General features: G+C 49.5%; 1 protein-coding gene across 6 annotated transcripts in view; it reads left to right on the top strand.

Moving 5' to 3' along the window:
* PPP1R1B (protein phosphatase 1 regulatory inhibitor subunit 1B) overlaps positions 1-22,543 on the top strand; it is a 56,083-nt gene that overhangs the window by 21,899 nt on the left and 11,641 nt on the right. For 3 of the 6 annotated variants that reach the window (XM_090044525.1, XM_090044526.1, XM_090044527.1), the window contains exons 5-8: positions 9,091-9,151; positions 10,419-10,441; positions 12,477-12,552; positions 21,857-22,021. In XM_090044525.1, the coding sequence (XP_089900651.1) occupies positions 9,118-9,151; positions 10,419-10,441; positions 12,477-12,552; positions 21,857-22,021 (298 nt within the window). In that variant the 5' untranslated portion in view covers positions 9,091-9,117. Of the gene's footprint in view, positions 1-5,485; positions 6,046-7,954; positions 8,128-9,090; positions 9,152-10,418; positions 10,442-12,476; positions 12,553-21,856; positions 22,022-22,543 lie in introns of those variants that run through there. The other 3 variants (XM_090044523.1, XM_090044524.1, XM_090044528.1) reach the window with 3 other exon arrangements.

Genomic DNA, 22,543 nt, shown 5'->3' with positions numbered 1-22,543 from the left:
GATTTAACAACAATCAAAAAGAACCTGTTGCCATAACAACCTGCTGGGTTCCTTATGCTCATGCAGTGCCAGCTCCCTGTGAGATCACATGCTGCTGCCTGGGCGGTGCCACTGGAGATGGCAAGGTGCCAGCCCCAGGAAGCCCCATTGGATGGCTCTGGGCCTGGCATAACCCTTGCTCTGGTCCCTCCAGAGCTGCTAGGCTGGCTTGTCAGCTGAGGAGATTTGCACAGGTGCGAATGAGCCCAGCAGCAACAATGAGAGTCCAACCCTGGGCCAGGCTGGAGCTGCCCAGCTGCTCCCACGGCACTGGGGAGGGAGGGTTGGTGGGCACCAGCAATGCCTTTCCTCTGGAATTCTGGGAAATCAGAAGCACTTGGAAGGATGAGACTGTGTGCCACCATCCATGAGCACCTGGCGGAAAAAGTTGTAGCCTACGAAAGCTCACTCCTCTTTGAACCAGTTAGACTCTAAGGTGCTTCCCTGCCTTTTGCCCTGCAGAGGTCAACACACCCAAGGCACAAGCCAGTATGAGTGTGTTAGCAACAGTCCACCCTACCCTGCTTGGCTAGCTGTGGTGGATCAGGCTGGCTGCACCCACATACCTCCTCACTGGCTTAAAGAAGCAGCAGGTCCCTAGTTAAGTCTACCTGTAGCACCTGACAGATGCTGATTATTGGTGAAGCTTGTGACTGTTGCCCCAGGTCTCCTGGTTGTGGGCTTCCTTGCTTTGTCTGCTGTACTCCCCATGCCTTGGTTTGTTGCAGAGATTGTAGTTTGGGTCTAGTTATCCCTACGCACCTTCCCTTCCTCACAGATGTGTTTGCGTTGTTGTGCTGCAGCCCTAGTTGTGCTCCTAGGCTTCCTGTTTGCTAGGTGCAAACAGCAGTAAGAAAAGACCTGACAATAATGCATTCAAGAGCATTGGAGTCTCCAATTCATTGGTGGTGGCACCAGCCACGTGAATGCTTCACATAGAATCAGAGCAGAACTAGTCCAGAGAAATCCCCACCCTGTGGGACTTCAACATGGGCAGCGTGTAAGAACATGCTCGTGAGGCAGAGGAGCGTATGGGCCGTAAGAACCGGAGACCTTGAGAATATCATGGCCTTTCTCTGGGGTTTGCAGAACCAGCCTGAGATTGCAAGGCCTTTTTTGCTGTAACTGAGAATGAGGTTCCTTTTCGCAGTGAGTCAACAAAAGAGCCCTTCTTGGCACTGGAAGATGCTTCCTGCCTGCCATCGCCCCTGGAGATCAGGCATTTCAGGTAGGGACCAAGTTTGGTATAATTGGTGGGTTTGGAACAGGGCCCTGACCCTTCTCTTGCTAAGACTCTGTTTTCAGTTGCTTGTAACTTCATCCTATTTAAATCCATTGAACTTTTTGTCCTGGGAACCCCAACATAGTCCAGCTGCCTCAGATAGCAAGGAGAGCAGAAGGGGCAGTGGCTTTTTTTTATGATTTCCTTTTTTAGATCGTCTCTTTTCTGCGACTGGTTTTCCTGCTTTGCACTGGGCCCTTGGAATTCACCCAGAAAAGTTTGGAACCTGTATAAAACCTCAGTTTGCGCATTCGCAGTAGAAGCTCAGACATTTGGAAGTGAAGCCCCTGAAACGAGGTGTAAGGTGGCAGATTTGTGCCAAAGGCTGCCCCAGCTATATGCGGTTTCCTAGTTATCCAGGCTGGGGAATCCAAGAAGGGTGGATGTGATGCTGCCCACGTGATTCACTTTTGTGCCATAGGCTTTAGAAACAGGTGCCCTGTAACCACACTAGCTCAATTAAGCCCAGCTGTGTTTTGACCTTTGACCTTGGAAGTACCTGGAGATCCCATCCCACTGGGCAGACTCCCACCAACGTCTGAGCAGCCCAATGCTGTGCTGGGGTAGGGAGTATTTTGCTAGGGTTTGGAAACCTCTTTTTTCTATGCTTAAACTAATACCACTGTTGCAGCCCAGGCATGTGGGAAAGGAGCTGCTTGATTTGAATGCAAAGTGGGACAAGAGAGGGGGATACTGAGAGGGATGGGAATAGATCATGAGAAAGAACTTAGGGATCATGCAGTGGGGGTCGCTGGGAATGGGGGTGGCAAGAGAAACTGGAACTGAGAGGTAGGGTGGAGGGGTAGACTGGGACTGGGAAGCAGTGATGTCAGCAGAAGAGACCTGGAGAGGAAGACTGAGCTGATAAGCATGGACTCTGGCTGGGAACCTGAGGCACTGAAATTGGACTAGGTAGGCATCAGTGCCAGGCTACAGGCTGGAATCCCTGGGGCTTTTTTACATCCTGGTCTGCTTTTGTCTTTTTTAATTTTATTTTAAAACCCCTGGTTGCTGCTCTGAGTAAGGTCACATAGCAGAGGCAGGGAAAGAACCCAGGCATCCTGAATCCCAGCCCAGCCTTCCACCCACTAGACCACACGGCGGAAAGCGCTTTTGCTTTATTTTCCGTAACGGATCTGGGTGAAAGGGAGGCGGATTTGGATTGCTGGATGCCTCGCTTGGGTAAATATTTTGCTGTAACCACAGCTTCTGGAACCCAGCCATTTAAAGCAGTTGGCTCACCTAGAAATCCCTGAGCCTGAGCCAGCTCAGCCCTGCTGCTCACGTCACCCAGCATCCTCCTTATCAGAGCCAGGCTAAAGGTTTGTAATGACACCTGCCAGTGACGAGCTGGGTTTCCCAGCCAACCAGAGCCATCCATCTGAAGGACTCCTAGAACCAGCCAGTCACCTATTACTGTAGGACCTGGAAGCTGAATGGTCTGTAATCCATTTGTCCTCACGCTATTCCTGTGAGGCAGGTAGTGCTATAATCCCTACTATGCAGTTGGGCACTGGAGACTTTTTTTCCCAGAGACCAAGTGACCTGCCCAAGGTTACACAGGGAGTCAGTGGCAAATGTACAATAGGGCCACAAACTGTCGTGGGTATTGGTTTATCCAGTGCTCCACTGACATGTCCTGTCCACATTAGGATGATACTGTGTGATACTTAGTTGGCATGGGGTAAAACCAGCCTTTTTCTGTTGGAGAAGACAAGGCCAAAGCTGAAGTCATATGGAAAAGAACATAAGACTGATGGGGTTGACAGGTAAGTCGGGGAAAATAATTAGATCCCTTTTTGTATCTAATATCAGTTTAAAATAAGTGTCAGAGACTTGTGTTATGTAGCACAGTGTCGGTATGATGAGAGGTGCTGCTGGTTGTTCCTGAGAGCAGGCTGGGAGCTGGATTTTATCTCTTACCAAACAAAATCAGATTTGGTTGCAGAACAATTTGATTTTTTTCACTGAAAAATCAGAAAATGATCTGCCTCCTACCCCCAAGAACTCAAAACTGTGAATATTTTGCAAGTGAAGAAGAAAATATTGATGAAAATGAGAGCTTTTATAAGCAAATTGGAATTTTGTCCAAAATGCTTTTTTTCACAAGAAATGTGGAAACAGAGTCCTAACCTCTTGGCTGATGTCTGTTAGAGAAGTTAATGCAGCCATATTAGTTCATACTAGCTTAGAGACCCAAGCCGTAGATTTTAGGATTGAGCGCTTTGGAAAGAACATAGGCACAGCTGGCAAACCCTGCTGAGAGTGTCTGAAGGCTGACCTTTTGCCTATAGACTGTAGGCCTTTGGCACAGGAACTTTCTCTCTGCTCTGTTCGTGCAGTACCTAGCACTCTGGTATCTTGGGCCAGCACTGGGCTACCCGGATCCATGAAAGGTGTAAAGGTGCGTGTGGATTAATGAGCCAAAAGGACCTGTTCCTTTTGTCTGGTCTGACCTGCATCACAATGGCTGGAGGAACTCGCCTGGTGCTTCCCTGCAGCAAAGAGAATTATTCTTTTCTGCCACGTAAGTGATGCTTACAAGTCAAGTAACTTGAGTAAATCTTGTAAAACAGCCTTTCCATCTCACTTGAACAACTTCAGATGAAAGGATCTTAAATAACTGCAAATCCCACCGGTGGCTCTTATCTAGATCCATGTGAGGTAATCAAAGTTTTAACAGCAAAGTTGGAGTACATCTGCTTCATGTGGCATGAGTCGTTCCTAACTACCAAGTTGTGTGGGTTGGCTGCAAACTTCCAAAAGAAACGTTTTCCCATCAGGAAATGGGCTTTGGCCAAAACTATTTCTAGATTTCTTTTCCCCACGGAAAGGGTTTTGATTTGGGTGGAACTTTCCAATAGGAAAATCAAAAAGAGAACTATAGTTTTGCAGGGGGTTGACATTGTTCCCTGTGCCTGCCAGAGCCATCATGATGCAGCATGACAGGTGTAGTTTGAACCCCACTGTGCCTTCATATTCCCTTATAGGTCCTGTCATCTGCTTGGACTACATCTCCCATGATACCTCCCATGGATAAGTTCCCATAGTACATTATGGACATCCTAGACTCAAATGAAACAAAAATATTTCTGAACCATATTCTTTTTCTTACCATTTTATTCTGAAATGGATTCTAATATTGTCACTTCTTGTCCTGATCTGAGGGACAAAAGCAAACAGAGGAATGTCACATGACCTACAGGGCATACAATGTCTTTCTGGTCAGGTCTACTAGGTATTTATCTGGCCTTTCTGATCATTTAAGGGTTTTTTTTTTTACCCTCTAGACCTTTGTGGTAGGAGAATGTTATCCCCATTTTACTGATGGGGAACTGAGGCCCAAAGCAGATTAAGTGATTTATCTAAGGTCAGCCACAGAGTCCGTGGTAAAGCATAAAAGAGAATCTGGTAGATTTCCTGTGTCCCGCTCCTAGTTCTGTCTGCTAGCTTCACTTCCTCCCAGCCTTCCCCTTTAAGATGCAGCATCTTTCAATTTATTGGGCTGCTCTTGGAAAAGAGTGTTTTAATGAGGTATGTGCTACTCAGAAAATTCAAAGCCAACACAAACACACACACCTCCTGAAAGACAATGCCTGCTTTCATAGGCACATACAACCAGGGCACTCAGGTACACACCACACACCCAAATAACCCGTTGCACCCACTCATGTGACAAATGAACACTCAGCCACATGCACATGTGTGCACACATGCATGCAGGCTGAGGTATGTGCAAAAAGCCAATGCGCATCTATCTCAGTGCCCCCCAGGATTAAAATGATTTGCGCTTGCATGTATGCTTCACGATGTGAACACCACATGCACATGAAACCAAAATGAGTTGTCTATTGGGATGGCACCTCCATTTAGTTTGTCACCCACAAATCTTGGAGGGATTTAGCAAGAGCAAGTGGGTGCTGCAGGTAGGTAAACTGAGGCACAGGAAAGCTAAGCAACTTGCTTTAAGCCTACTGGTAGAACCAAGGCTAGGACTTAAGTTTCTTGGAACCCACTCAGAGCACCGTGTCTAGTGCCTGCTTGTCCTACTGAGCAGCACTGCCTCCTACCTACACACCCACATAAACACCCTTCTGCAAGCAGGCACTAATCCCAATGCAATCAAATTTCCCAGAGGGGAGGGGGTCCTCTCCTGAGCTGGGCAATTAAAGAGTTAAACACGGATGGTTTTGTTTGAAACCACCCGAATCGGCTCCCGGTGAGGGCTCATTAAACGAGGCCTTTGCCCCCTGCCCAGAGGATTAATAATTCAGACCGTGGCTCCAGTGAGCTGGTAGGAGGGCAGTGCTCCCTCCCTCCCTGCCTCCTCCTACTGTCTCTGCCTCTGCCCTCCCTACCTACACGAGTCACTCCTGCAGCGGGGATGGAGCTGCCTAACTCTGCTGGGTGACAGGGGAGCGGGCACATTTGAGCAGAGCAGAGGGAGACTCCTTTGTGAGGCTCGAACAGGAGCCATCTGGGCTGGAGCACGGGGCTCCAGGGGACTGAGCAGCATAGTTCTCCCTTCCCCGTGAGTTCAGAGGAGAGAGGGAACGGGAGAGCTCCAGAGAAGGAGGACCTGGACTTGAAAGCTGGTTTCAGGAGCTGAGAGAGAAGAGACAGAGACAGAGCCCACCAGCACGATGGACCCCAAGGATCGCAAGAAGATCCAGTTTTCAGTCCCTGCACCCCCCAGCCAGCTGGACCCACGGGCAGTGGAGATGGTAAGTGGGGCATATCAACAGGTTCAGTTGTGTTTGTGGGTCTGGGGCAGAGTGGAGGGCGAGGGGTACAGCAAAGAAGGAATACTGCCTTCTAGGACAGGTGCTGGCACTGGCATATGACCCTAGCACACATGCACACATGTGAACGCACACACTCACACGCACACACACATCTACACGTCTCTATATACACAACACATTTACCTGACACGTTTACCACAACACACATTTACTTAGGCACACAACACACATGCACTTAGGCCACACATATGGCATATATTTATACAAATATAACACATACATGAACGTAACACATCATGCACACTCACAGGTGTGACACACGAGTATGAATGCCATTCCTGCCCCAGTTCTCTCAAACTCCCTGATGCCGTTACACACACAGACACAGATGCACACACCCACATATCTGCCCCAGTTCTCTCAAACTCCCTGGTGCTTTTACACACACACACGCACGCACGCACTCTCTCTCTCCAAGGCACTTGTATGCAGAGGCTCACAAAATCATCCGAACTACCACAGTTGCTAGGCTGTGCATGCAAATCTTGGGTGAACTTGTGTGTGCAAGATACCGTGCACTTGCACACTTGAACCTGAGCTGCTTGCCAAAAGTGGCAGTGTGCAGATGCCCACCTATTCTCGCACAGGGTTAACTCAATTTGCAAAAGTCACAGGCAGCAGTTGCACAAAACTCTGTGTGTTGGTCAAGCCCTCGTGAGTCTCTGACAAGCCAACCAGACCTCTGGGGAGGGGGAGCAGAAGAGTGAAGATCTGGGTCCTGTGAACTCCCCCAAGCCTATCTGGGGAGGAGACAACATGACAGGTCTCAGTTCTGTTTTGCTGTGGCCTCCTGACAGCCATGCGGCTGGTAGCTTTGTAGCTCCCATGTGAGTAAGTGGGGTGGGCAATGAGAGGGTGCAGGGAGAGGGAACAGTCAGTAAATGCTGGCTGCAACTTCAGAAAGGAGCTAGTTCTGCCAAACCAATTTGTCCTCATGCATTGTGAGTGTAACCCATCAATGTCCCATTTACTGCCCTCAAAACCTCCCTTGGCAACACACAGTCATCTAAAAGGAGAGCCTGAGTGCCATGTGACCTCAAGGTTACAGGTCAAATGCAAGGCCTTGTTTCAGTGCTACGGAAATTTCCTTCCTCGAGTTGCTGTCCCGTGGCTGATCTCTGGGCACTGAGCGCGAAGGTTTCTGTCTAATGCCCCTGGATCTGTCTCCATGTGGCAAATGTCACCAGTAGCACCATCAGCCTCCTATTTTGCAGAGGCCAACAGGCCATGAAGGCTGATACCCAGTGGTTGTGTGTGTGTTGGGACGGGGGGGATATTTCTAAAGGGAATCCTGACCTCAGTTTTTCCAACCTGGGCAATAGATGAGGGTGCCCGAGTTCCTGAGTGTCTGAGCTGAGGTACCTTAAGGAGATGTTCAGAGAGTGCTGAGTTCCTGTGTGTCAAAGCAGCTGTGTCTTCTGGAAAAAGATAGGCCCTTTTAATGAATTTCATCCTTAGATATGAATTTCACTCCCATTGCTTTCAGGCATTTTTTGACTTTCAGGTGGTGCTGTTAGCTCTCCAGTACCGATAGGGTTTGAGGCCCAGAGAGGCTAAGTGACTTGCCCAGGTTCACATAGGAAGTTGGTAGCAGAACAGAGAACCCAGGCTTCTAGCCTGGTACGCTAACCAGTGGTCTAGGGACCTTCTGTCTCTATTTCAAGCTGCAAAATGCAGCTGCTACTGATTGGTGACTGCTATTAATAGTTTGGGCCTGATTGGTGCCCAGCAGAGCACCCCAGGGACAGGGTCTTTCCTGGCAAATGTGAGAGCCTTGGAACAACTGAGGGAAGGAGTGTGGAAGGTTGAAAGAAAGCAAAAGGGAAAAGGACAAGAGTTTCCCCCAGCTTGAGCCATCTGGCCAGCCTGAAGCTTTCACAGTCCGTGAGTCAGACCCTTGGAAATCATGAGGCCGGCACAAAAGATCATGAGATTGTAACAGATCAATGAACGGAGAGATCCTTTCACTCGCTCACCAATCTCTGAGCCCTCGGGGTTCACGTGAGTCATGTTTTCAATCTTTCCTCAGGAATTGCAATGGCTCGTAATGCACCAACTCTTTTTAAATGAACTCAGGGAGTTCAGCAATTCCAGAGCTGTGAGCATTCTTAACAGCACAAGGTCTGGGATGAGGTTGCGGTGCGGCAATCTTCATCAGGCTCCTAGCAGATAATATGGCAACTCCAGAGTTGCATGGCAGGAGAGAAAGCTTCTCCTGTCCTTTTGCTGTCGCTGTTGTATTGTTTGTAGCCTGTACAAGGTGTAGGGCAAAAGAGGGCAGCAGTGATGTACTGTGTGTACATTGTAAGGGTTTGGTATGAGCCCTGGGGCACTGTCAGGCAGTGGAAGACAAGTCCCTTGGGTTTGAGTGGGGCCAGCAGAGGACGGGAGGGGGCATGTGTTGGGGATGGAGTAGATGAGGGCAGCAGGATTTTACTATGAGTTATTACTTATGTTGCTGTAGTGCCTGCAAGCCTAGTCCTGGCATGGTGAGTCTCACAGTAATAGGAGCTGTACAGACATGGAACACAAAGATGATCCCAGCCCCAGAGTGCTAACAGTCTGAGATGAGAGACCTCGGGAGGCTGCTGGCAAATGGGGCACCACAAAGAAACACAGACCTGGTTTTGGTCATTGTGGTGGGTTTTTAGAACACACTTTAGTGACCTGAGTTTTTTATAAGCATCACAGCCTATAAAATGCCATGTGAGCTCTAGGCCTAGCCTTCTGGCCTCATCCTCTGATGATGGTCATGGCCTGATGCTTCTGGGTATCACAACAGTGGCTCTGAAGGGGAAGGTAAAGGAAGGAGACACCCAGCTAGACCACAATGATGGTGGCTTTGGTGCCAGAAGAAAGCCGGAGGCAAATATTCATCTCCCAGCTTCCCTATGCTGCCCTCTCCTCTCCTCTCATGGGGCAACAAAGCAACACTGAAGACTTTCTTCCTTCCTTTCTGTTTAGATCCGACGACGGAGGCCCACGCCGGCCATGCTCTTCCAGCTGTCGGAGCATTCATCCCCAGGTGAGGCCTGTTCTGCTAGGTGAGGGGATAAGAAGGGAGCTTTGCCCTCAGGCCCAGCCCCCTGAGCAGCAAGGGGCATGTCAGGGAGGGTGAGGAGGGCAGGCAAAGGTTAGTTTCTATGCAGACGGGGCAGAAGTGGCTTCTGGGGCCATGGAGCTGAGAATGCCTTGCTAGAGGGGAGGAAAGGATGGGGCAGAAAGCCAACCCCACTGGCAGCTCAGGGGAGGTGAGGGGAAGACCCACAGCATTGGGAGAACCTCTCACACCCGTTGTTCACTCACTGGGGGCCAACAGGGAGTGTGTGTGTGTTGGGGTTGACACCTTCCCTACTAAAAGGGGGATGGGTGTCCGTGTGGTGAGGTTTGAGAACTGGAAAGGTTGCATCAGAAACCTAAAATGATCATATTTAATGACAAATTACCATGCGTATTTAAAAATATGCACATGAAAATGCTCTTTCTATTCCCTTTCTGGGCCTTACAATCCTACAAACTGTACTGCAGGTGGGTGGTCTCATTCCCCTTTTGCCCCACTTCCCTCCCCTGGGCCCAGTAGCCATTCAGTGGAGTTCCATGTCATGAGCACTGTCTTTTCTGGTGACTTGACCTCCTCCAAGACAAGGTCACATGTGTGTGATATCTGCAAGTACCATGTGTGAGAGGGTCAACATGCAGACAAGCTGAGGTCATGTAGATGCTGAAAATGGATCAGTTAAGAATATATTTCCAGTGCAGAGGCTGTCCATGAGGGTCCTGGGTTTTGGCCTTTGTTGTAAAAGGGTCAAACAGATGCAGTAGTTACTGTAAGTTTGTTACCATTGAGTAGTGGGAGGTCTTCCCCCAGTGGAGTACCACAGGAACACTTTCTCCCAGAGCCCAGGCACAGATTCCATAGCCTCTGAGATACCATGGGGCAGCTTTGGGCTGTTACAGCTTTGGGCAGTTCCATCATGGTGCTGGACAGGTGACTCAGAGTCCCCTGGGCACCCTCCCTCTTGATCTTGATCTTGATCTCAGCTGGGGTTGGGATTGGGGGCACTTCCCATCTGGTGGGTAGAGCGCTCTGCTCATAGGGTGGGGGAATAAGGGCAGATTCAACCAGGGCATGGTGCTTCAATCTACTTGGGTTTCACCTTCCATCCTTACTAGAGATGGATCTGGGGCCCCTCCCTACCCAGCACCAAGCGTCCCTGCTGCTTGTCCCAAGATTGTGTTTTCTTTGTCTTTAACTCTTTTCCTGTTTTTTGCCTTTTTTGTTTCTCCTACAGAAGAGGAGTCTTCCCCATACCAGGTGAGTGACAGGTGGGAAGGAGGGGGGACCTCCATGAGGAAGGGTAGGGGAGAGAAACAGACAGGGATAGGGGGAGAAAGCTATGAAGATGCAGTAAGACTCAGGAAGTCCCTTCTACTGGAGTCAGGTGAAAGGGCGTGCTGGTGACGATGCTGAAGTCTCTTTCTACTTGGTAAGCTGGCTGGGGGGGTGGGCATTTAGTTTGGGGCTGACACAGACGGGACATCAGAGGAGTGAACCATCTCCAGGGAGATTCACTCTGACCTCCCTGTGGAAAAATCACCCCTGTCACTGTACTGGCACTGCCTTTTACCACCACAACAGCTGCAAGATTTGGGCAGGAATCAGTGTGGGTAGTGGCAAATCATTCATTGCAGGGGCCTGTGGTAGAGTTGGGTGACTCCAGGACAGGATTAACAGTGGGAGGGTTGTGGATTGGGACTGAGGGGTATTGGGGGAACAGTGTATAGGGTGCCCAGGGCTGGAAGAGAAAGGAGTTGCAATGAACAAAACCCTGGTTGAGGAGCCCAGAGCTGAATTAATGAGGGAGGGGCTCTAGATGAGAAGTGAGGGTCCTGAGCAGAGCAGCAAAGGTCACTTGCACTGTGTGTGGACAGCTACTGCTTTTGGTTTCTACTAATCATCACCAAATCCATTCAGAATTTACTAAGGGGAGTGCATGAGGGAGTACAGGGGAATGTCAGCCTATTGATCTATGGGCTTGTGCCGCCTTTTTGCCCTTGTAAATCCGGTATAGCAGGGCTAGATTCCAAGGGGCAAAGTTATCTTGGAAGTTAACAAACACTTCTGGCTGTCGCAAGGGCCAGATCTATTGCTGTGTCACCCTGATCTGGCGAGAGCTTATCTCCGCTCGCATTTTCCATGACTTCTCCTTGATCTTGAATCCAATTAAGTTCCTCACTGCATGTGGCAAGAGGCAGTGCCACAGTGGAGCAGGGAGACATGAATAGGAGCCGGAAGTCAGAGGCTTTGGAACCGGTTGGTGTTTTGGCTGCTCTTCAACCCTGCCTTGTAAGGCAGAGATCCCACATTTTGTAACTCTATCACATCCACAGCTTATAATCGCGGCATGGTTTTGCTACTGTGCAATAAATTAAAATAAAATAAGCCCCTTGCTGGATAGCACAATATAGAATCACTTGTCTTCATGAAGGCCAGGTCACATGGAGCCCCCGTGTAGGGTCAGTGAGGACTCTAACCTGTTACCAGCTGACGGGTGTTCTGCAGCTTATGTGAGATGAACGTGCTGTGTCTCAGCACGTTGCAGGTATCCACAGTTGGTTCTGACTGGCCTGGGTGCCAACAGATGTTCCACAACCAGCTCCCAGACATTGTCTGTGGACCCTTGGTAGGATCCAACCCCCCCTTGGAGTTTGGGTTTATTAACACAGGAATTAGCCATATGTTCTCGGGGCTCCTCCTCCAGTAATTGAAAGCCCACACTAGATTCTCTGTCCTCAGAAAGCCACTCCCATTTCCCTTCACCTGCCTCAGTGCCTTTCAGGCCCCAGGGAGGGAGGCCCAGGGTTAGGGTTAGGGTTGATGGACATTGGCAGCACAGTGGGTGGGTGGAACCCGCACTGCCTCTGGATTTCCCATTTCCATTGGTCTAAGCCTATCAGTCTAGATCTTAGCACCAACCTTAAGGCAATCTCTAGCACTTTGTATACAGCTTGACTAGCTGATGGTGACCTGGGCTTTGCAAAAGCTGTTTTCAGAGGTGTGCTGATATCTATACCCCTGGCTTTGGATTCCCTGCATTTTGCTTCTGTCACCCCCAGTTTTTTCCCATCTCAGTAAGGGCATCTATGCTTAACAACTAGCATTGGAAAAGGTGGCCTTGTCTTCATCAACAGGACACTGAGAGGTTCCCACCACCAGTCCAACTTTTATCAGGGGAGGGATGGGCCACGTTGGCTGAGTGGCTGCTTGGCTTAATTTCCCTGCCCTGATCTTGCCCCTTCCTGCATGCTCAAGGCAAATCTCCTGATCACCCTTCTCTTCTCCTCTCCAGAGAGCCATGGGTGAGGGCCATCTGCACAAAACGAAGAGATCCAACCCATGCACCTACACCCCTCCATCTCTGAAAGGTACGGTCCTGCCCATCCAACTAAAGCTCCTGGCAAAATTCACCCCAGTGCCAAGAGCCCAGCCCAGTCTTCTGCGGATCTCAGACGGGCTGGTTCTCTAGGTCTGTGCATGGGGTACTCTCTCCTGATCCTGCTTTGAGCCATATGCTCTGTGGACTGCTTCAGCTCTGCATTTCTCCTGAGGATGCTTAGCTTTCTTTATGATCTGGCACAAGATGCCTTTTACCCTCACTCACTTGTCTCCATGCTAGCAATGTAGCTAGCTCATGGCTACAGTGAATGGGGAATTCTTCAGCGACACCGAAACTCTCCGCAGGAATGTTCCTAACAATTCAGATGAGGATGGAATTTCTGGTAACAATGAGTGAGGCTGAATTGGGTCTCTCTCTCTCTCATTTTGCAAAGGTTTGATTTTTCCCTGATATAGAACAGGAATCATTTTGAAATTCAAAAATATCCACAGCACAGAAAACCTCTTCTTCTTCCCCCAGCCTTTCCATCAGGGAAGGAACAGAGAGACCTAGTCAGTTTCACTTCCTGCTTCTGATCAGTTTCATGTTCCCTCCCTGGGTTTGGGGTTTCTAGGATTTAGGTGCTCAAACCCCATGAGTGCCAAACCCCATGACTATAAATGTGGGGTTTAGCGCTGCTGCTGCAGAGCTGGGCCAGCAGGGGGAGATGATGCACTGTTTTGTTGTGTTGTTTTTTTTAATTCTGTACCCCTAAAAATAGTCAGTGTGTTTTATTCTTAAATGGCTCTGAGCTGGGAGAAGACCATTGTGCAGGGCTTTGGGGAAGTGCCTTATGGAGGTTAAACAATCCCAGCAGCATCTCTCTAGGTGAAGATTCCTTTCCCCATGCTATGTGTAGGGAAACTGAGGCTTGGGAGAGGACGTGACTGGTCCCACCTCACCCAGCTACCCTGTGATCCAGCTGGGGTTAGAACAGGATGATGCTGGATCTTAGTGATGTGTTCAGTCCTCTCTCCCTTGTTCCTTGGTTATGGAGGCTTTGGATAAGAAATGAGGACAGAGATTGAGATCTAGTATTTGTTCACTGTGAGATTCTGGCAATTTTTAGGTCAGATTTTCCTCTAGCTCAGCTGCCAGGATGAGTCAGCAGGACAGTGACCATCCCTCATTCATATCCACCACTTTGCAAAGGGCCAGCATGCACTTTGCAGGCCATTCAAGATCTCCTTAACCCTTGATGTGGGGTCCCAACGTGGGATCTGAAAGGTGCACGTATTTTTGTGAACAGCTGACCCCACAAGGCAGAATTTAATTCCTTCCAAATTCTCTCTGGTTGTTGCTTTATAGTATCTTCCAGAGGCCAGCCACCTCCGGCCCCTTCATGCTAGGTGCTGTACATAGCAAAGAGCAGCCCCTGCTCCTATGCCAACTGATTTCCATGGAGTTACAGGCATGCTTCTGTCATTGCCGCTGTCCCTATTTTAGCTTTCAGACGCTGCCAGCTTGAAGAGTGCAATGTCCCAGCTCCCCGCCCCCCCAACACACACATTCAAATCTTTAATTAGCACCTTCAGAGCTTAACAAACCTCAATGGCAAAATCAAAGGGCCCCAATTCACTTCTCTCCTCCACCTGGTATAAATCGGGAGCTGTGCATCTAATGTCAACAGAGATGTGCTGATGTAAGCGCGAGATGAATCGGGCCCAGTGTGTTTACTGACATGGCCTATTTAAACCCCTAATTTGAGGCTACGTATGCCATTGACAATCTGCTTGTGTTGCTGATGTTGCCAAGCCTTGTCAAGTTTGTACTGCAAGCCAGACTCTGTGCAGGAATGGGACTGCTCCAGCTGGACAGAGAAATGCCTAGAAAAAGGGGAATGTCCCCCTCTCACTTGCCTCCGTCACCAGGGATCTCAGTGCTTTGCAGGATATCTGTAGATTATGCTTCACCTTCTCCCTATGATGTGGGTAAAGGGTGTTTACCCATGTTGCAGACAGGGAAAGCAAGGCACAGAGAGGGGCATGGTGGGTGGATAGTGCGGGGCAAGGAGTGGATTTAGGAGCATGTTCTCATTTGGAAGCTGCTCCTTCTCTGTGTTACATAACTCGCATGCAGTCACTTGTACACAAGTGCGCACATATACATGCATGCAGTCATTTGCACATGAGCTTGCGCACACATGCATACACTCACCTGGCTGCATGCAATCATGGTCTTATGCCTCCATATGGACACACACACATACACACAGTCATTTGCATGTGAGTGCATGCACACACATCTACAACTTGCGTGCACATGCGCACAGTCGTATGTATCCATACAAAGTCACACACAGAGCTTTTCTCTTATGCACTTTAAAGCATGTACATGCACACCCACCCACCCACACACACAATCTCAGAATTACTTAGACACCATAACCGTGCAGACACATGCTGTACTGTACATGGCAAGTTCTCCCCTCTGCTTCCTGTGCTCTGACCTATTTGCTATTGTTCTCTCCTGTCTCTATGCCCTGTGAGGAGTTTGGCAGGATCTGGACCCTGCTCTCCTTCCCACATGTTCCCAGCTCTCGGCTTTGTTCTGCCGCTGCCTTCAAAGGCACTTTGACTCCTTTACAGCCCCCTCTTGTGATAGGGAATGGCCCTGCTGAGATCCACAGCCCTATGTAAAGGGGAACGAGGCAGAGCAGGGGAAGCCTTATGTCTTGGGTTTCTGCCACATGAGTAACCCAGAGAAGGGACTGGCTGGGAGAGGGCACACACTGGCTGATCCTTGGCAAGCCCAGGCCATACAAGGGCTTGCCCAGGACCAGACCTCTTCACAGAGCCCAGGAGGCTGGATTCTCAGCTGCTGTCGACCCCTGTAATGCCAGGGTAGCCAGGCCTGTTTCTACCCCCTGAGAGGAGGGCTCTGGATCTCAGCATTTCAGATCCATGGGATGAGATCTGCAGTGGCCAGGATATCACCTCACTCCTCTTCCAACATGGTGGAGTTTCTCTGGGGCCATTGTGCCCCATCCTGTGCATGTTGGTGATTCACAGCAACTCATGTATGATGCATTTGTACCTTTAAAGTGACCTCTCCAACAGGCTGTGGTCATCAGGAAAGTATGGCCTGTGTGCTCTATGAGCCCTCCTACCCTTTGAATCTCCCTGATTGGAGATCCCCTTCCCAAGAGCAGTACTGTTAGGGGCATGTCAGAGGCAGGCCAAGGTGGGCCCAGGGCAGGAGGAGCCATGGCCAGTGTTCCTCTGTCCCTAGCAGTCCCCACAGGGCATCTAACCTTGTCCAGAAGCCAGAACAAGCCCCAGCAGCCATAGGCTTGGAGATATGCATTGCTGTTCCCCTCCGCCAGCCCCTGTGCCAGCCTCAGCACCAGTGCAGGACTGAATTGGGATCCCTGGCAGCAGTGAGGTGGGGCAAGGGTTAGCCTCATGGCTTCTCCTAGCACAGCAGCTGCCATGCTGGTCTCTCCTTGGCTGGCTTCAGTGTGCCCCAGTCAGCCAGAGCCTAGGAGCAGTACTATGATGCCAAGGGCTATCTCTCCACCAGCTGATCCTTGGCCGTGGTCCCACCCCCAGGTTCCATGGCCAGAAGCTGAGGCCACAGGGCTTCGTGGAGGGGAGGTCACACGTGCCACTTTCAAGGCTAGAGGAGCATTTTTTCCCCCTTCTCTTTACCATCCTCTCTCTCTTCTCGTGAGCTTACAGCCAGCAAAGCTGAGCAAAGAACTAGCCCCTCCCAACCTCCTCCCTCCCCTTCAGGGCATGTTCAGAAGCTCAGGCAGCCAAAATGGCCTCATGGTTAGCTACCATGAGTGGAGAAGACTGAAATGTGCCCCCCATAGCTCTTCACACCACCTCCATCTTCTCTCAGCCAGAATGAAGGCAAGGGACCCTAAAGCACTATTCTGCTTGTGAGCATCTGTTCTGCTTGACTCACAGCCCCAAAGTGTAAAAGGGACAGGTCTTCAGGTCTCTGTCTGGGCCAAGTATGGACTGCCCTGGGCAAAATGAGTGCTGGGCTGGGAGTTTGCCCCTTGAGCTGCATGGGAAGTGCTGATTCATGTTGCGTCATCTCTTAGGATCCAAAAAAGATCCATAAGAAGCCAAGCAGCTGACTCCTACTTGCACTAGCCAAGAATAGAATCCAGGAGTCCTTGTATTCATTTTGCCTGCTCTGAACACAAGGCCAGCTTGTTCCATGCTGGTCTTTGCCCAGAAACCTGATTTTAACCAAGATCCAGGCAGAGACCCCAGGTGTCCTGCTTCCCAGTTCACCTGTTAGCCCCCAAATCCATCTTTCTGCTGGGCTTAGAAGCTACAGTAGTGTTTACATGTTAGATTCCTGTTTCCAGATGACTATCACTGTCTCTAAAAATGACCCCCTTGGAGCTAGACTTTCTCAACCTGGAGGTGAAAAGAAAATTGAATACTGGGGGAGGGGGCGGAAATCAAACCAGTTCTGTTTGCAAGAAAAGCAGGTAGGAGGGTGTGGGCAGGCAGGTGCTTTTTATGCTGCAAGAAAATCCTCCTGATCCTTTTTACTGATCATGCAAAGAAAATATTTCCTTGTTCCTGGCACTTAGCAGAGCCCACAGTCCTTGGTCAAAAATGTGATCAGCCTTGTTTAGGAAAGACACAAGAGAGGCTGAGACAGTGACTGCACTGTTGATCCAGGGTCATCAAGGAGGATAATTTTACCCACTGCCAAGTCTTGTTAATATCTCCCAGCTAGTCCAACACACCCTTACATAACCTGAGTCTGTTTATTTTTTCTTAAGTGAAATACATTTTGCACATTTCGCATGAAAGTCCCTGAGCAAAAGAGGCCTTCAGTCAGAACAGGATGGTGAGATCTGCAGAAACTCATGACTCTTTTAAATTGGCAGTGGTGTTGTTGCTGTAATGGTCCAGGGACTATGTGAGAAGCAAGATTGGGTTAGTCCAGTGGTTCTCAACCCTTTTAGATACAAGGCACCCCTCAGGAAATACTAGCTCTTCGTTTTCACTCATTTTTTGACTACAGAAAAGTAATAGAGCAATTTTTTTTCTGCTTAGATCTCAGAAAGACAGTAACAGGTCAGAATGTTTTTAGCATTATGGATTCCTATTTGAAATCCTTGGGTTTACCTTGTGAATCATGGTTGCACACCTAACAGTGCCAACATTATGTGGCATGCTGCATCCCCCTTGAAAGGTTCTCAAGGCACCCCAGAGTGCTACAACACCCTGTTTGAGAATTATTGGGTTAGTAATATCTTCAGGACCAACTGTGGAGCTTGGAGAGAGATAAGACAATTTTCTGGATGCTAAAGCCCCTTCCTCAGGTGTTGGAAAGAAACAGAGGCATCTTAAACTCAGTGCCAGGGAAAACAGTAGTTTCTGTTTAATCTCCATGATATGAATGCAAATAATCAATGTAGTACAAGCTTCTCAACTGGAGAGATGTGAGATGTTTTAAAGGGTGATGCAGTGCCAACACCTACGTGATTCACAAGACAAACCCAGAGATTTCCAATAGGAATCCACGGTGTCAAAACTATTCTGACTTGCTGTGGGCTTTCAGAGTTTTCTGCAACAGAAGAATGGCTTCAGTATTTTTCTATAGTCAAGAAATGAGCAAAAGCTAAGAGCTGGCATTTTTTGAGGAGAAGCCCTGCTGTTGCACCTTCGTGCTACATGCAGCGAAATGACAAAGGAGCAGGTTTAAAACAAACCAAAGGAAGGACTTTTTCCCCCAGCGTCTTATTAACTTGTGGAACTCATTGTTACGAGATGTCACAGAGGCTGATAATGTAGCCAGGTTCAAAAGAAGATTAGATTAATTTGTGCATGATAGTTCCATTAGTGGGTATTAAACATGACAGTTAAAGTGCAGGCTCCAAATTAGGCCTCTGAATGCTGGAAGCTGTAGGGGCAGAGTGGCAGGGAACAGCTCAGTCTGGATAGGCCCTGCCTGTGTGTGCCTCTCCTGAGGTTCCACTCTCTGCCCCTGTCCCCTTAGCATCTACTGCCTCACTCTGTCAATAAGAAGTGGGACTTGAGTTAGATGGACCTGTGGTCTGACCCAGTAGGACAGGGGTGGCCAACCCATGGCACAGGCAGCCTCTGTGTATGGCACTAGCACATTCAGGAGGGACAGGCAGCATGGCAGTAGTTAGGGCAGGGGGTAGAAAACAGAGTGGCAGATTGGGCAAGGAGCACAGGGCAGGAGGCAGAAAGAGCAGCTGATTGGTCAGGGGAAGGGCACAGGGCTAATTTGTGGCACCCCTGCTTAAAAGGTTGGTAGGGCATCTCTTATGTTCTTAGAAAGGACAGTGAGCAGTAAAAAACAAAGCAAAGTTATTGCTGGTAGGTACAGACAAAGTCATGAATGGTCAAGAGGCAAACCTATAAATCTGGTCTCTGCTTGTGAGATCCCCCTAGAGCTCAGGGCTGGGTAAGTGCTCGGCACCCACACTTGGACCCAGATTATTAGGCAAGTCAATGTGCCATTTAGGCCTTTCATAACGCAATGACTTGGCAGCTGGATTTTCCAAATGGCACCATCTCCTTTCAGTGTCTGGTCCCTGGTGGCACAAGTGGACTCAACAAACATCATTGACCTGTACAGTATCCTGTTGTTTTGACTCATGGATACAGCAGGAGGGTGTAATGGGAGGATGGGAGAGAGGCTAGGACATGCAGAGTCTTACTGGGAAAGTGCATGCCTTTTTAGCCAGGGGTTGCTGCGTTGCAAGTGCTCCTGGCTGGGAAGCTGATGACTTCCTTGCCTGGGACTATTTCAGCCTGACAGCTTCCATCTGCTCTATCCTGCAGCAAGGAGGAGGAGGAGGATGACAATGCAGAGACAGAGATCTGGTTGGTACATCTTGTGTGGGATCAGACCAGGGCATCAAGGCTATGTTGTCTAGGATTCATTTGAAACAGAAGCAGTTTTGTCTCATGTGCCTTGTCTGTTTCATTGACTCCTCTTCCAAGCAGGGCACCTGATCTATTAAAAGGCCCCACCCATTGCAGCATCAGGCTATTGGCAGTGCCCTTGTCTCCTTGCTCCTCAGCTGTAGCACCTGGTAGGTACTTTATAGGGTATAACTGGGGTGCCAGAGTGGGTGCTTTTGGGGGCAACAAGAATCATCCTTTTGAGCTACCCCCCTGCTTATCTGATTCAGCTCCTTATGGCTGCCCCACCTCATGCCCTGCCCTGGCTTACCTCTCCAGCTCCTTTGATGTGGAATGAAAAGCTGTGAAGGCCTCCCCTTCAAAGAGAGCCCCTAGGGCACATTGCTGGGCAAGGGAGGGGGGGTGGGGAAGGATGTTACAGGAGGCTGGGTCTGTGTTACCTGCTGTGGGGTCGATTTCAAGCTGAAAGGCCATTAAGACTGTGTGCATGGGAATGGCAAGGAGGTTGGTAGTCCCTCCAGCCTTCATATGTGGGTGATCATGCGGTGGGTGGAGCACAGAGGTTTGTTATATCACAGAATCACCTAGCCCAGACCCCTGCTCATGTCAGGATCACCCCTGGCTAATCCACCTCAGCCAGCTCTCTGTCTAACCTGCTAGTAACACCTGTCAGGGATGGAGATTTCACTACTTCTCCTGCTCCACCTTCAGAGTTAGAAAGATACTGGACTGCCCTGCTCAGAGTGGGTGCCCTCCATGTGCCCAAAGGGTCCATAAGAATCCACTTCCAGCCCCCTGGTTATAGAACTCAGAGTTGCAAAGATTTTCCTAATATCCACCCCAAATCTCCCGTACTGCAATTTAAGACCAGTAGCCTGTCCTCCTCCTCTCTCTAACCACCCTTTGGATAGTTGTGCGGTGTTATCAAATTGCCCTCAGCCTTCTCTTCTCCAGGCTAAATAATCCCAGTCCTTCCAACCTGTTCTCATCAGTTGTGTTTCCTCAAATAGTGTCCTTAGCTGTGGCATGTCGCAGGGCAGGTACATGGTGCCTGGTTTTGGTGGGGCTGTTCAGGGCGTGCTCGCGCACATGCACACACATACACACTGTCTCTCTCTGTCTCTTTCACATACACATACAAACACACTTGCATATTCACACACACTTGCACCCACACACTTTTGTACACTCACGGTCTCGCACACTATTTAGTTGGTCTAATAAAAGGTATCACATGTACCCAAAGAACCTTGCCTGCCACTCTCGCGCACACATTCTCACACCCATGCATTCCTGTCTGCCCCCAAAGGGCAGCTGTTCCAAGCACCCAGAAAGCAGCTGTAAACCACTTGCAGAGCGGAGAAGTGCCAGAGCTCTGACATCAGCGTGGCTAATGAAGGAGCTGTCACCACTTTTTGTGAGCTGCCTCATGAACAAACCAGTGCACACAGCCCCGGGCTTCCCAGCTGCCCTGCAGAACTACCACAGTGTTGAAGCCTGGGATTTAAAAGCAACCCTGAAATAAGCTAACACTCAGTGGACTGGAGGGAAGCACTGGTGAGGAAACAAGTGATAGGTCCTACGGGGTGGTTACAGCAGCAATTTGAAGAATGCCTTGGCATTGTCTTTTAAAGATGCTACATTTAGCTATGCAGTGTTTTCCCAGCAGCTTAAACTGGCATTAACTTCACTGGTGTCTGTGAGTTGACACAGGTGTTAAAGAGAAAGGGGAATTGAGGCTGGAAGGAGAGAAGTGATCAAAAAATTGTCTTGAAAGGCAGGATCATTAGGTTCTCTCCCTGGCTCTAGCCACTGACTCTCTGCATAACCTTAGGTAAGTTGCTTTCTGTCTGAGTGCAGCGGGGCTATCTCTGGCCTGCTGTGCCTCAGAGCTAGGGCAGGGGCACTGAGACTAGGAAGGAGTATTTCTGAAGTGCTCTGAGATTCCCCGGCAGGGCCATATTATCGGATACATCTGTGGCAGTGGTTCTTAACCTTTTTAGACTTGAGGCAGCCCTCAGGAAATGCCATCTCTTGACTTTCACTCATTTATTGACTATGGAAAAATAGCAGAGCAACTTTTCTGTTGCAAAGCACTCGGGAAGACATTCACAACAGATCAGAATGTTCTTAACACTGCAGATTCCTATTGGAAACCTCTGGGATTATCTTGTGAATCATGTTTGCATACCACACAGTGCTAACGTTGTGTGGCACCCTGTGGTGCTGTGGTACCCTGGTTGAGAATCTCTGGTCTATGGAGACAGATGGCAGGTGAGCTTGCTCTCACCCTCCCCCACTCAGGGCCAGACCTGCAGCCTCTACTGCCAGGTCAGAACGTGGGGCTGGCTTTGCTGGGCTCCCGCTGGTACGCATCAGCTCTTCCCCTCCACCAGCCTTGCTTCTTGTCCCTTCCAGCTGTGCAGCGCATTGTGCAGTCCCACCTGGAAAACAACAGTAACCTGCAAGATGGTGACCATGACAGCTCCGACGGGGAGACTGAAGACAGCAATCCACATGACCCAGAGGATGCTGAAATTGAGGGCCCTGGCCTGTTTGACCTGGAGAGCAGCAATGATTCTGGTAAGAGTTAAATGAGGCATGAGTATGCATTGGGCGCGGAGGGGGCCAGGAAATAACAAAACCCTGTTGCAAATGCCTTGGGGGTGGGGAAAAACATGGGCAGATATTCCCTGCACCAGAAAGCCTCTTGCAAGGTGTGCGGCAGCCTCCAGGAGGATGTTGGCTAGCGGTCCTGCAGTCTGCGTCTGTGTGTCAGTGGATCATAGGAAAATAGGGCTGGGAGGGCCCTGACAAAGTCATCTAGTCCAGCTTTGGGGGTCAGCAGCTCTGGGGAAGATGGACAATGGTGCAAATCATGAGACACAAGCTCAGATCAGTAGGTCTTCCCCAAGCATAAGGATAGAGGGAGTGATGAAGCAGTGTGATTTTGGACTGTGAGGACAGGCATAGGAGCTAGTAGTAAGCCCTTAGTTCTAGTTGTGACTCTGGTTAGACTAAAGCTGAATCTCAACTGGACATGGGTGACTTACCTGGCTGGGGAAACACTGTGACCACCAAGGCGGTTTTCCTAGTTGCACCTGG

This window comes from Crocodylus siamensis, chromosome 4 (assembly GCF_052110815.1).
Source record: "Crocodylus siamensis isolate JL-2025a chromosome 4, ASM5211081v1, whole genome shotgun sequence".
Classification (NCBI taxonomy): domain Eukaryota; kingdom Metazoa; phylum Chordata; order Crocodylia; family Crocodylidae; genus Crocodylus; species Crocodylus siamensis.
Note: the sequence above shows the minus strand (reverse complement) of the source record. Positions and strands in the feature narration are given on the sequence as shown.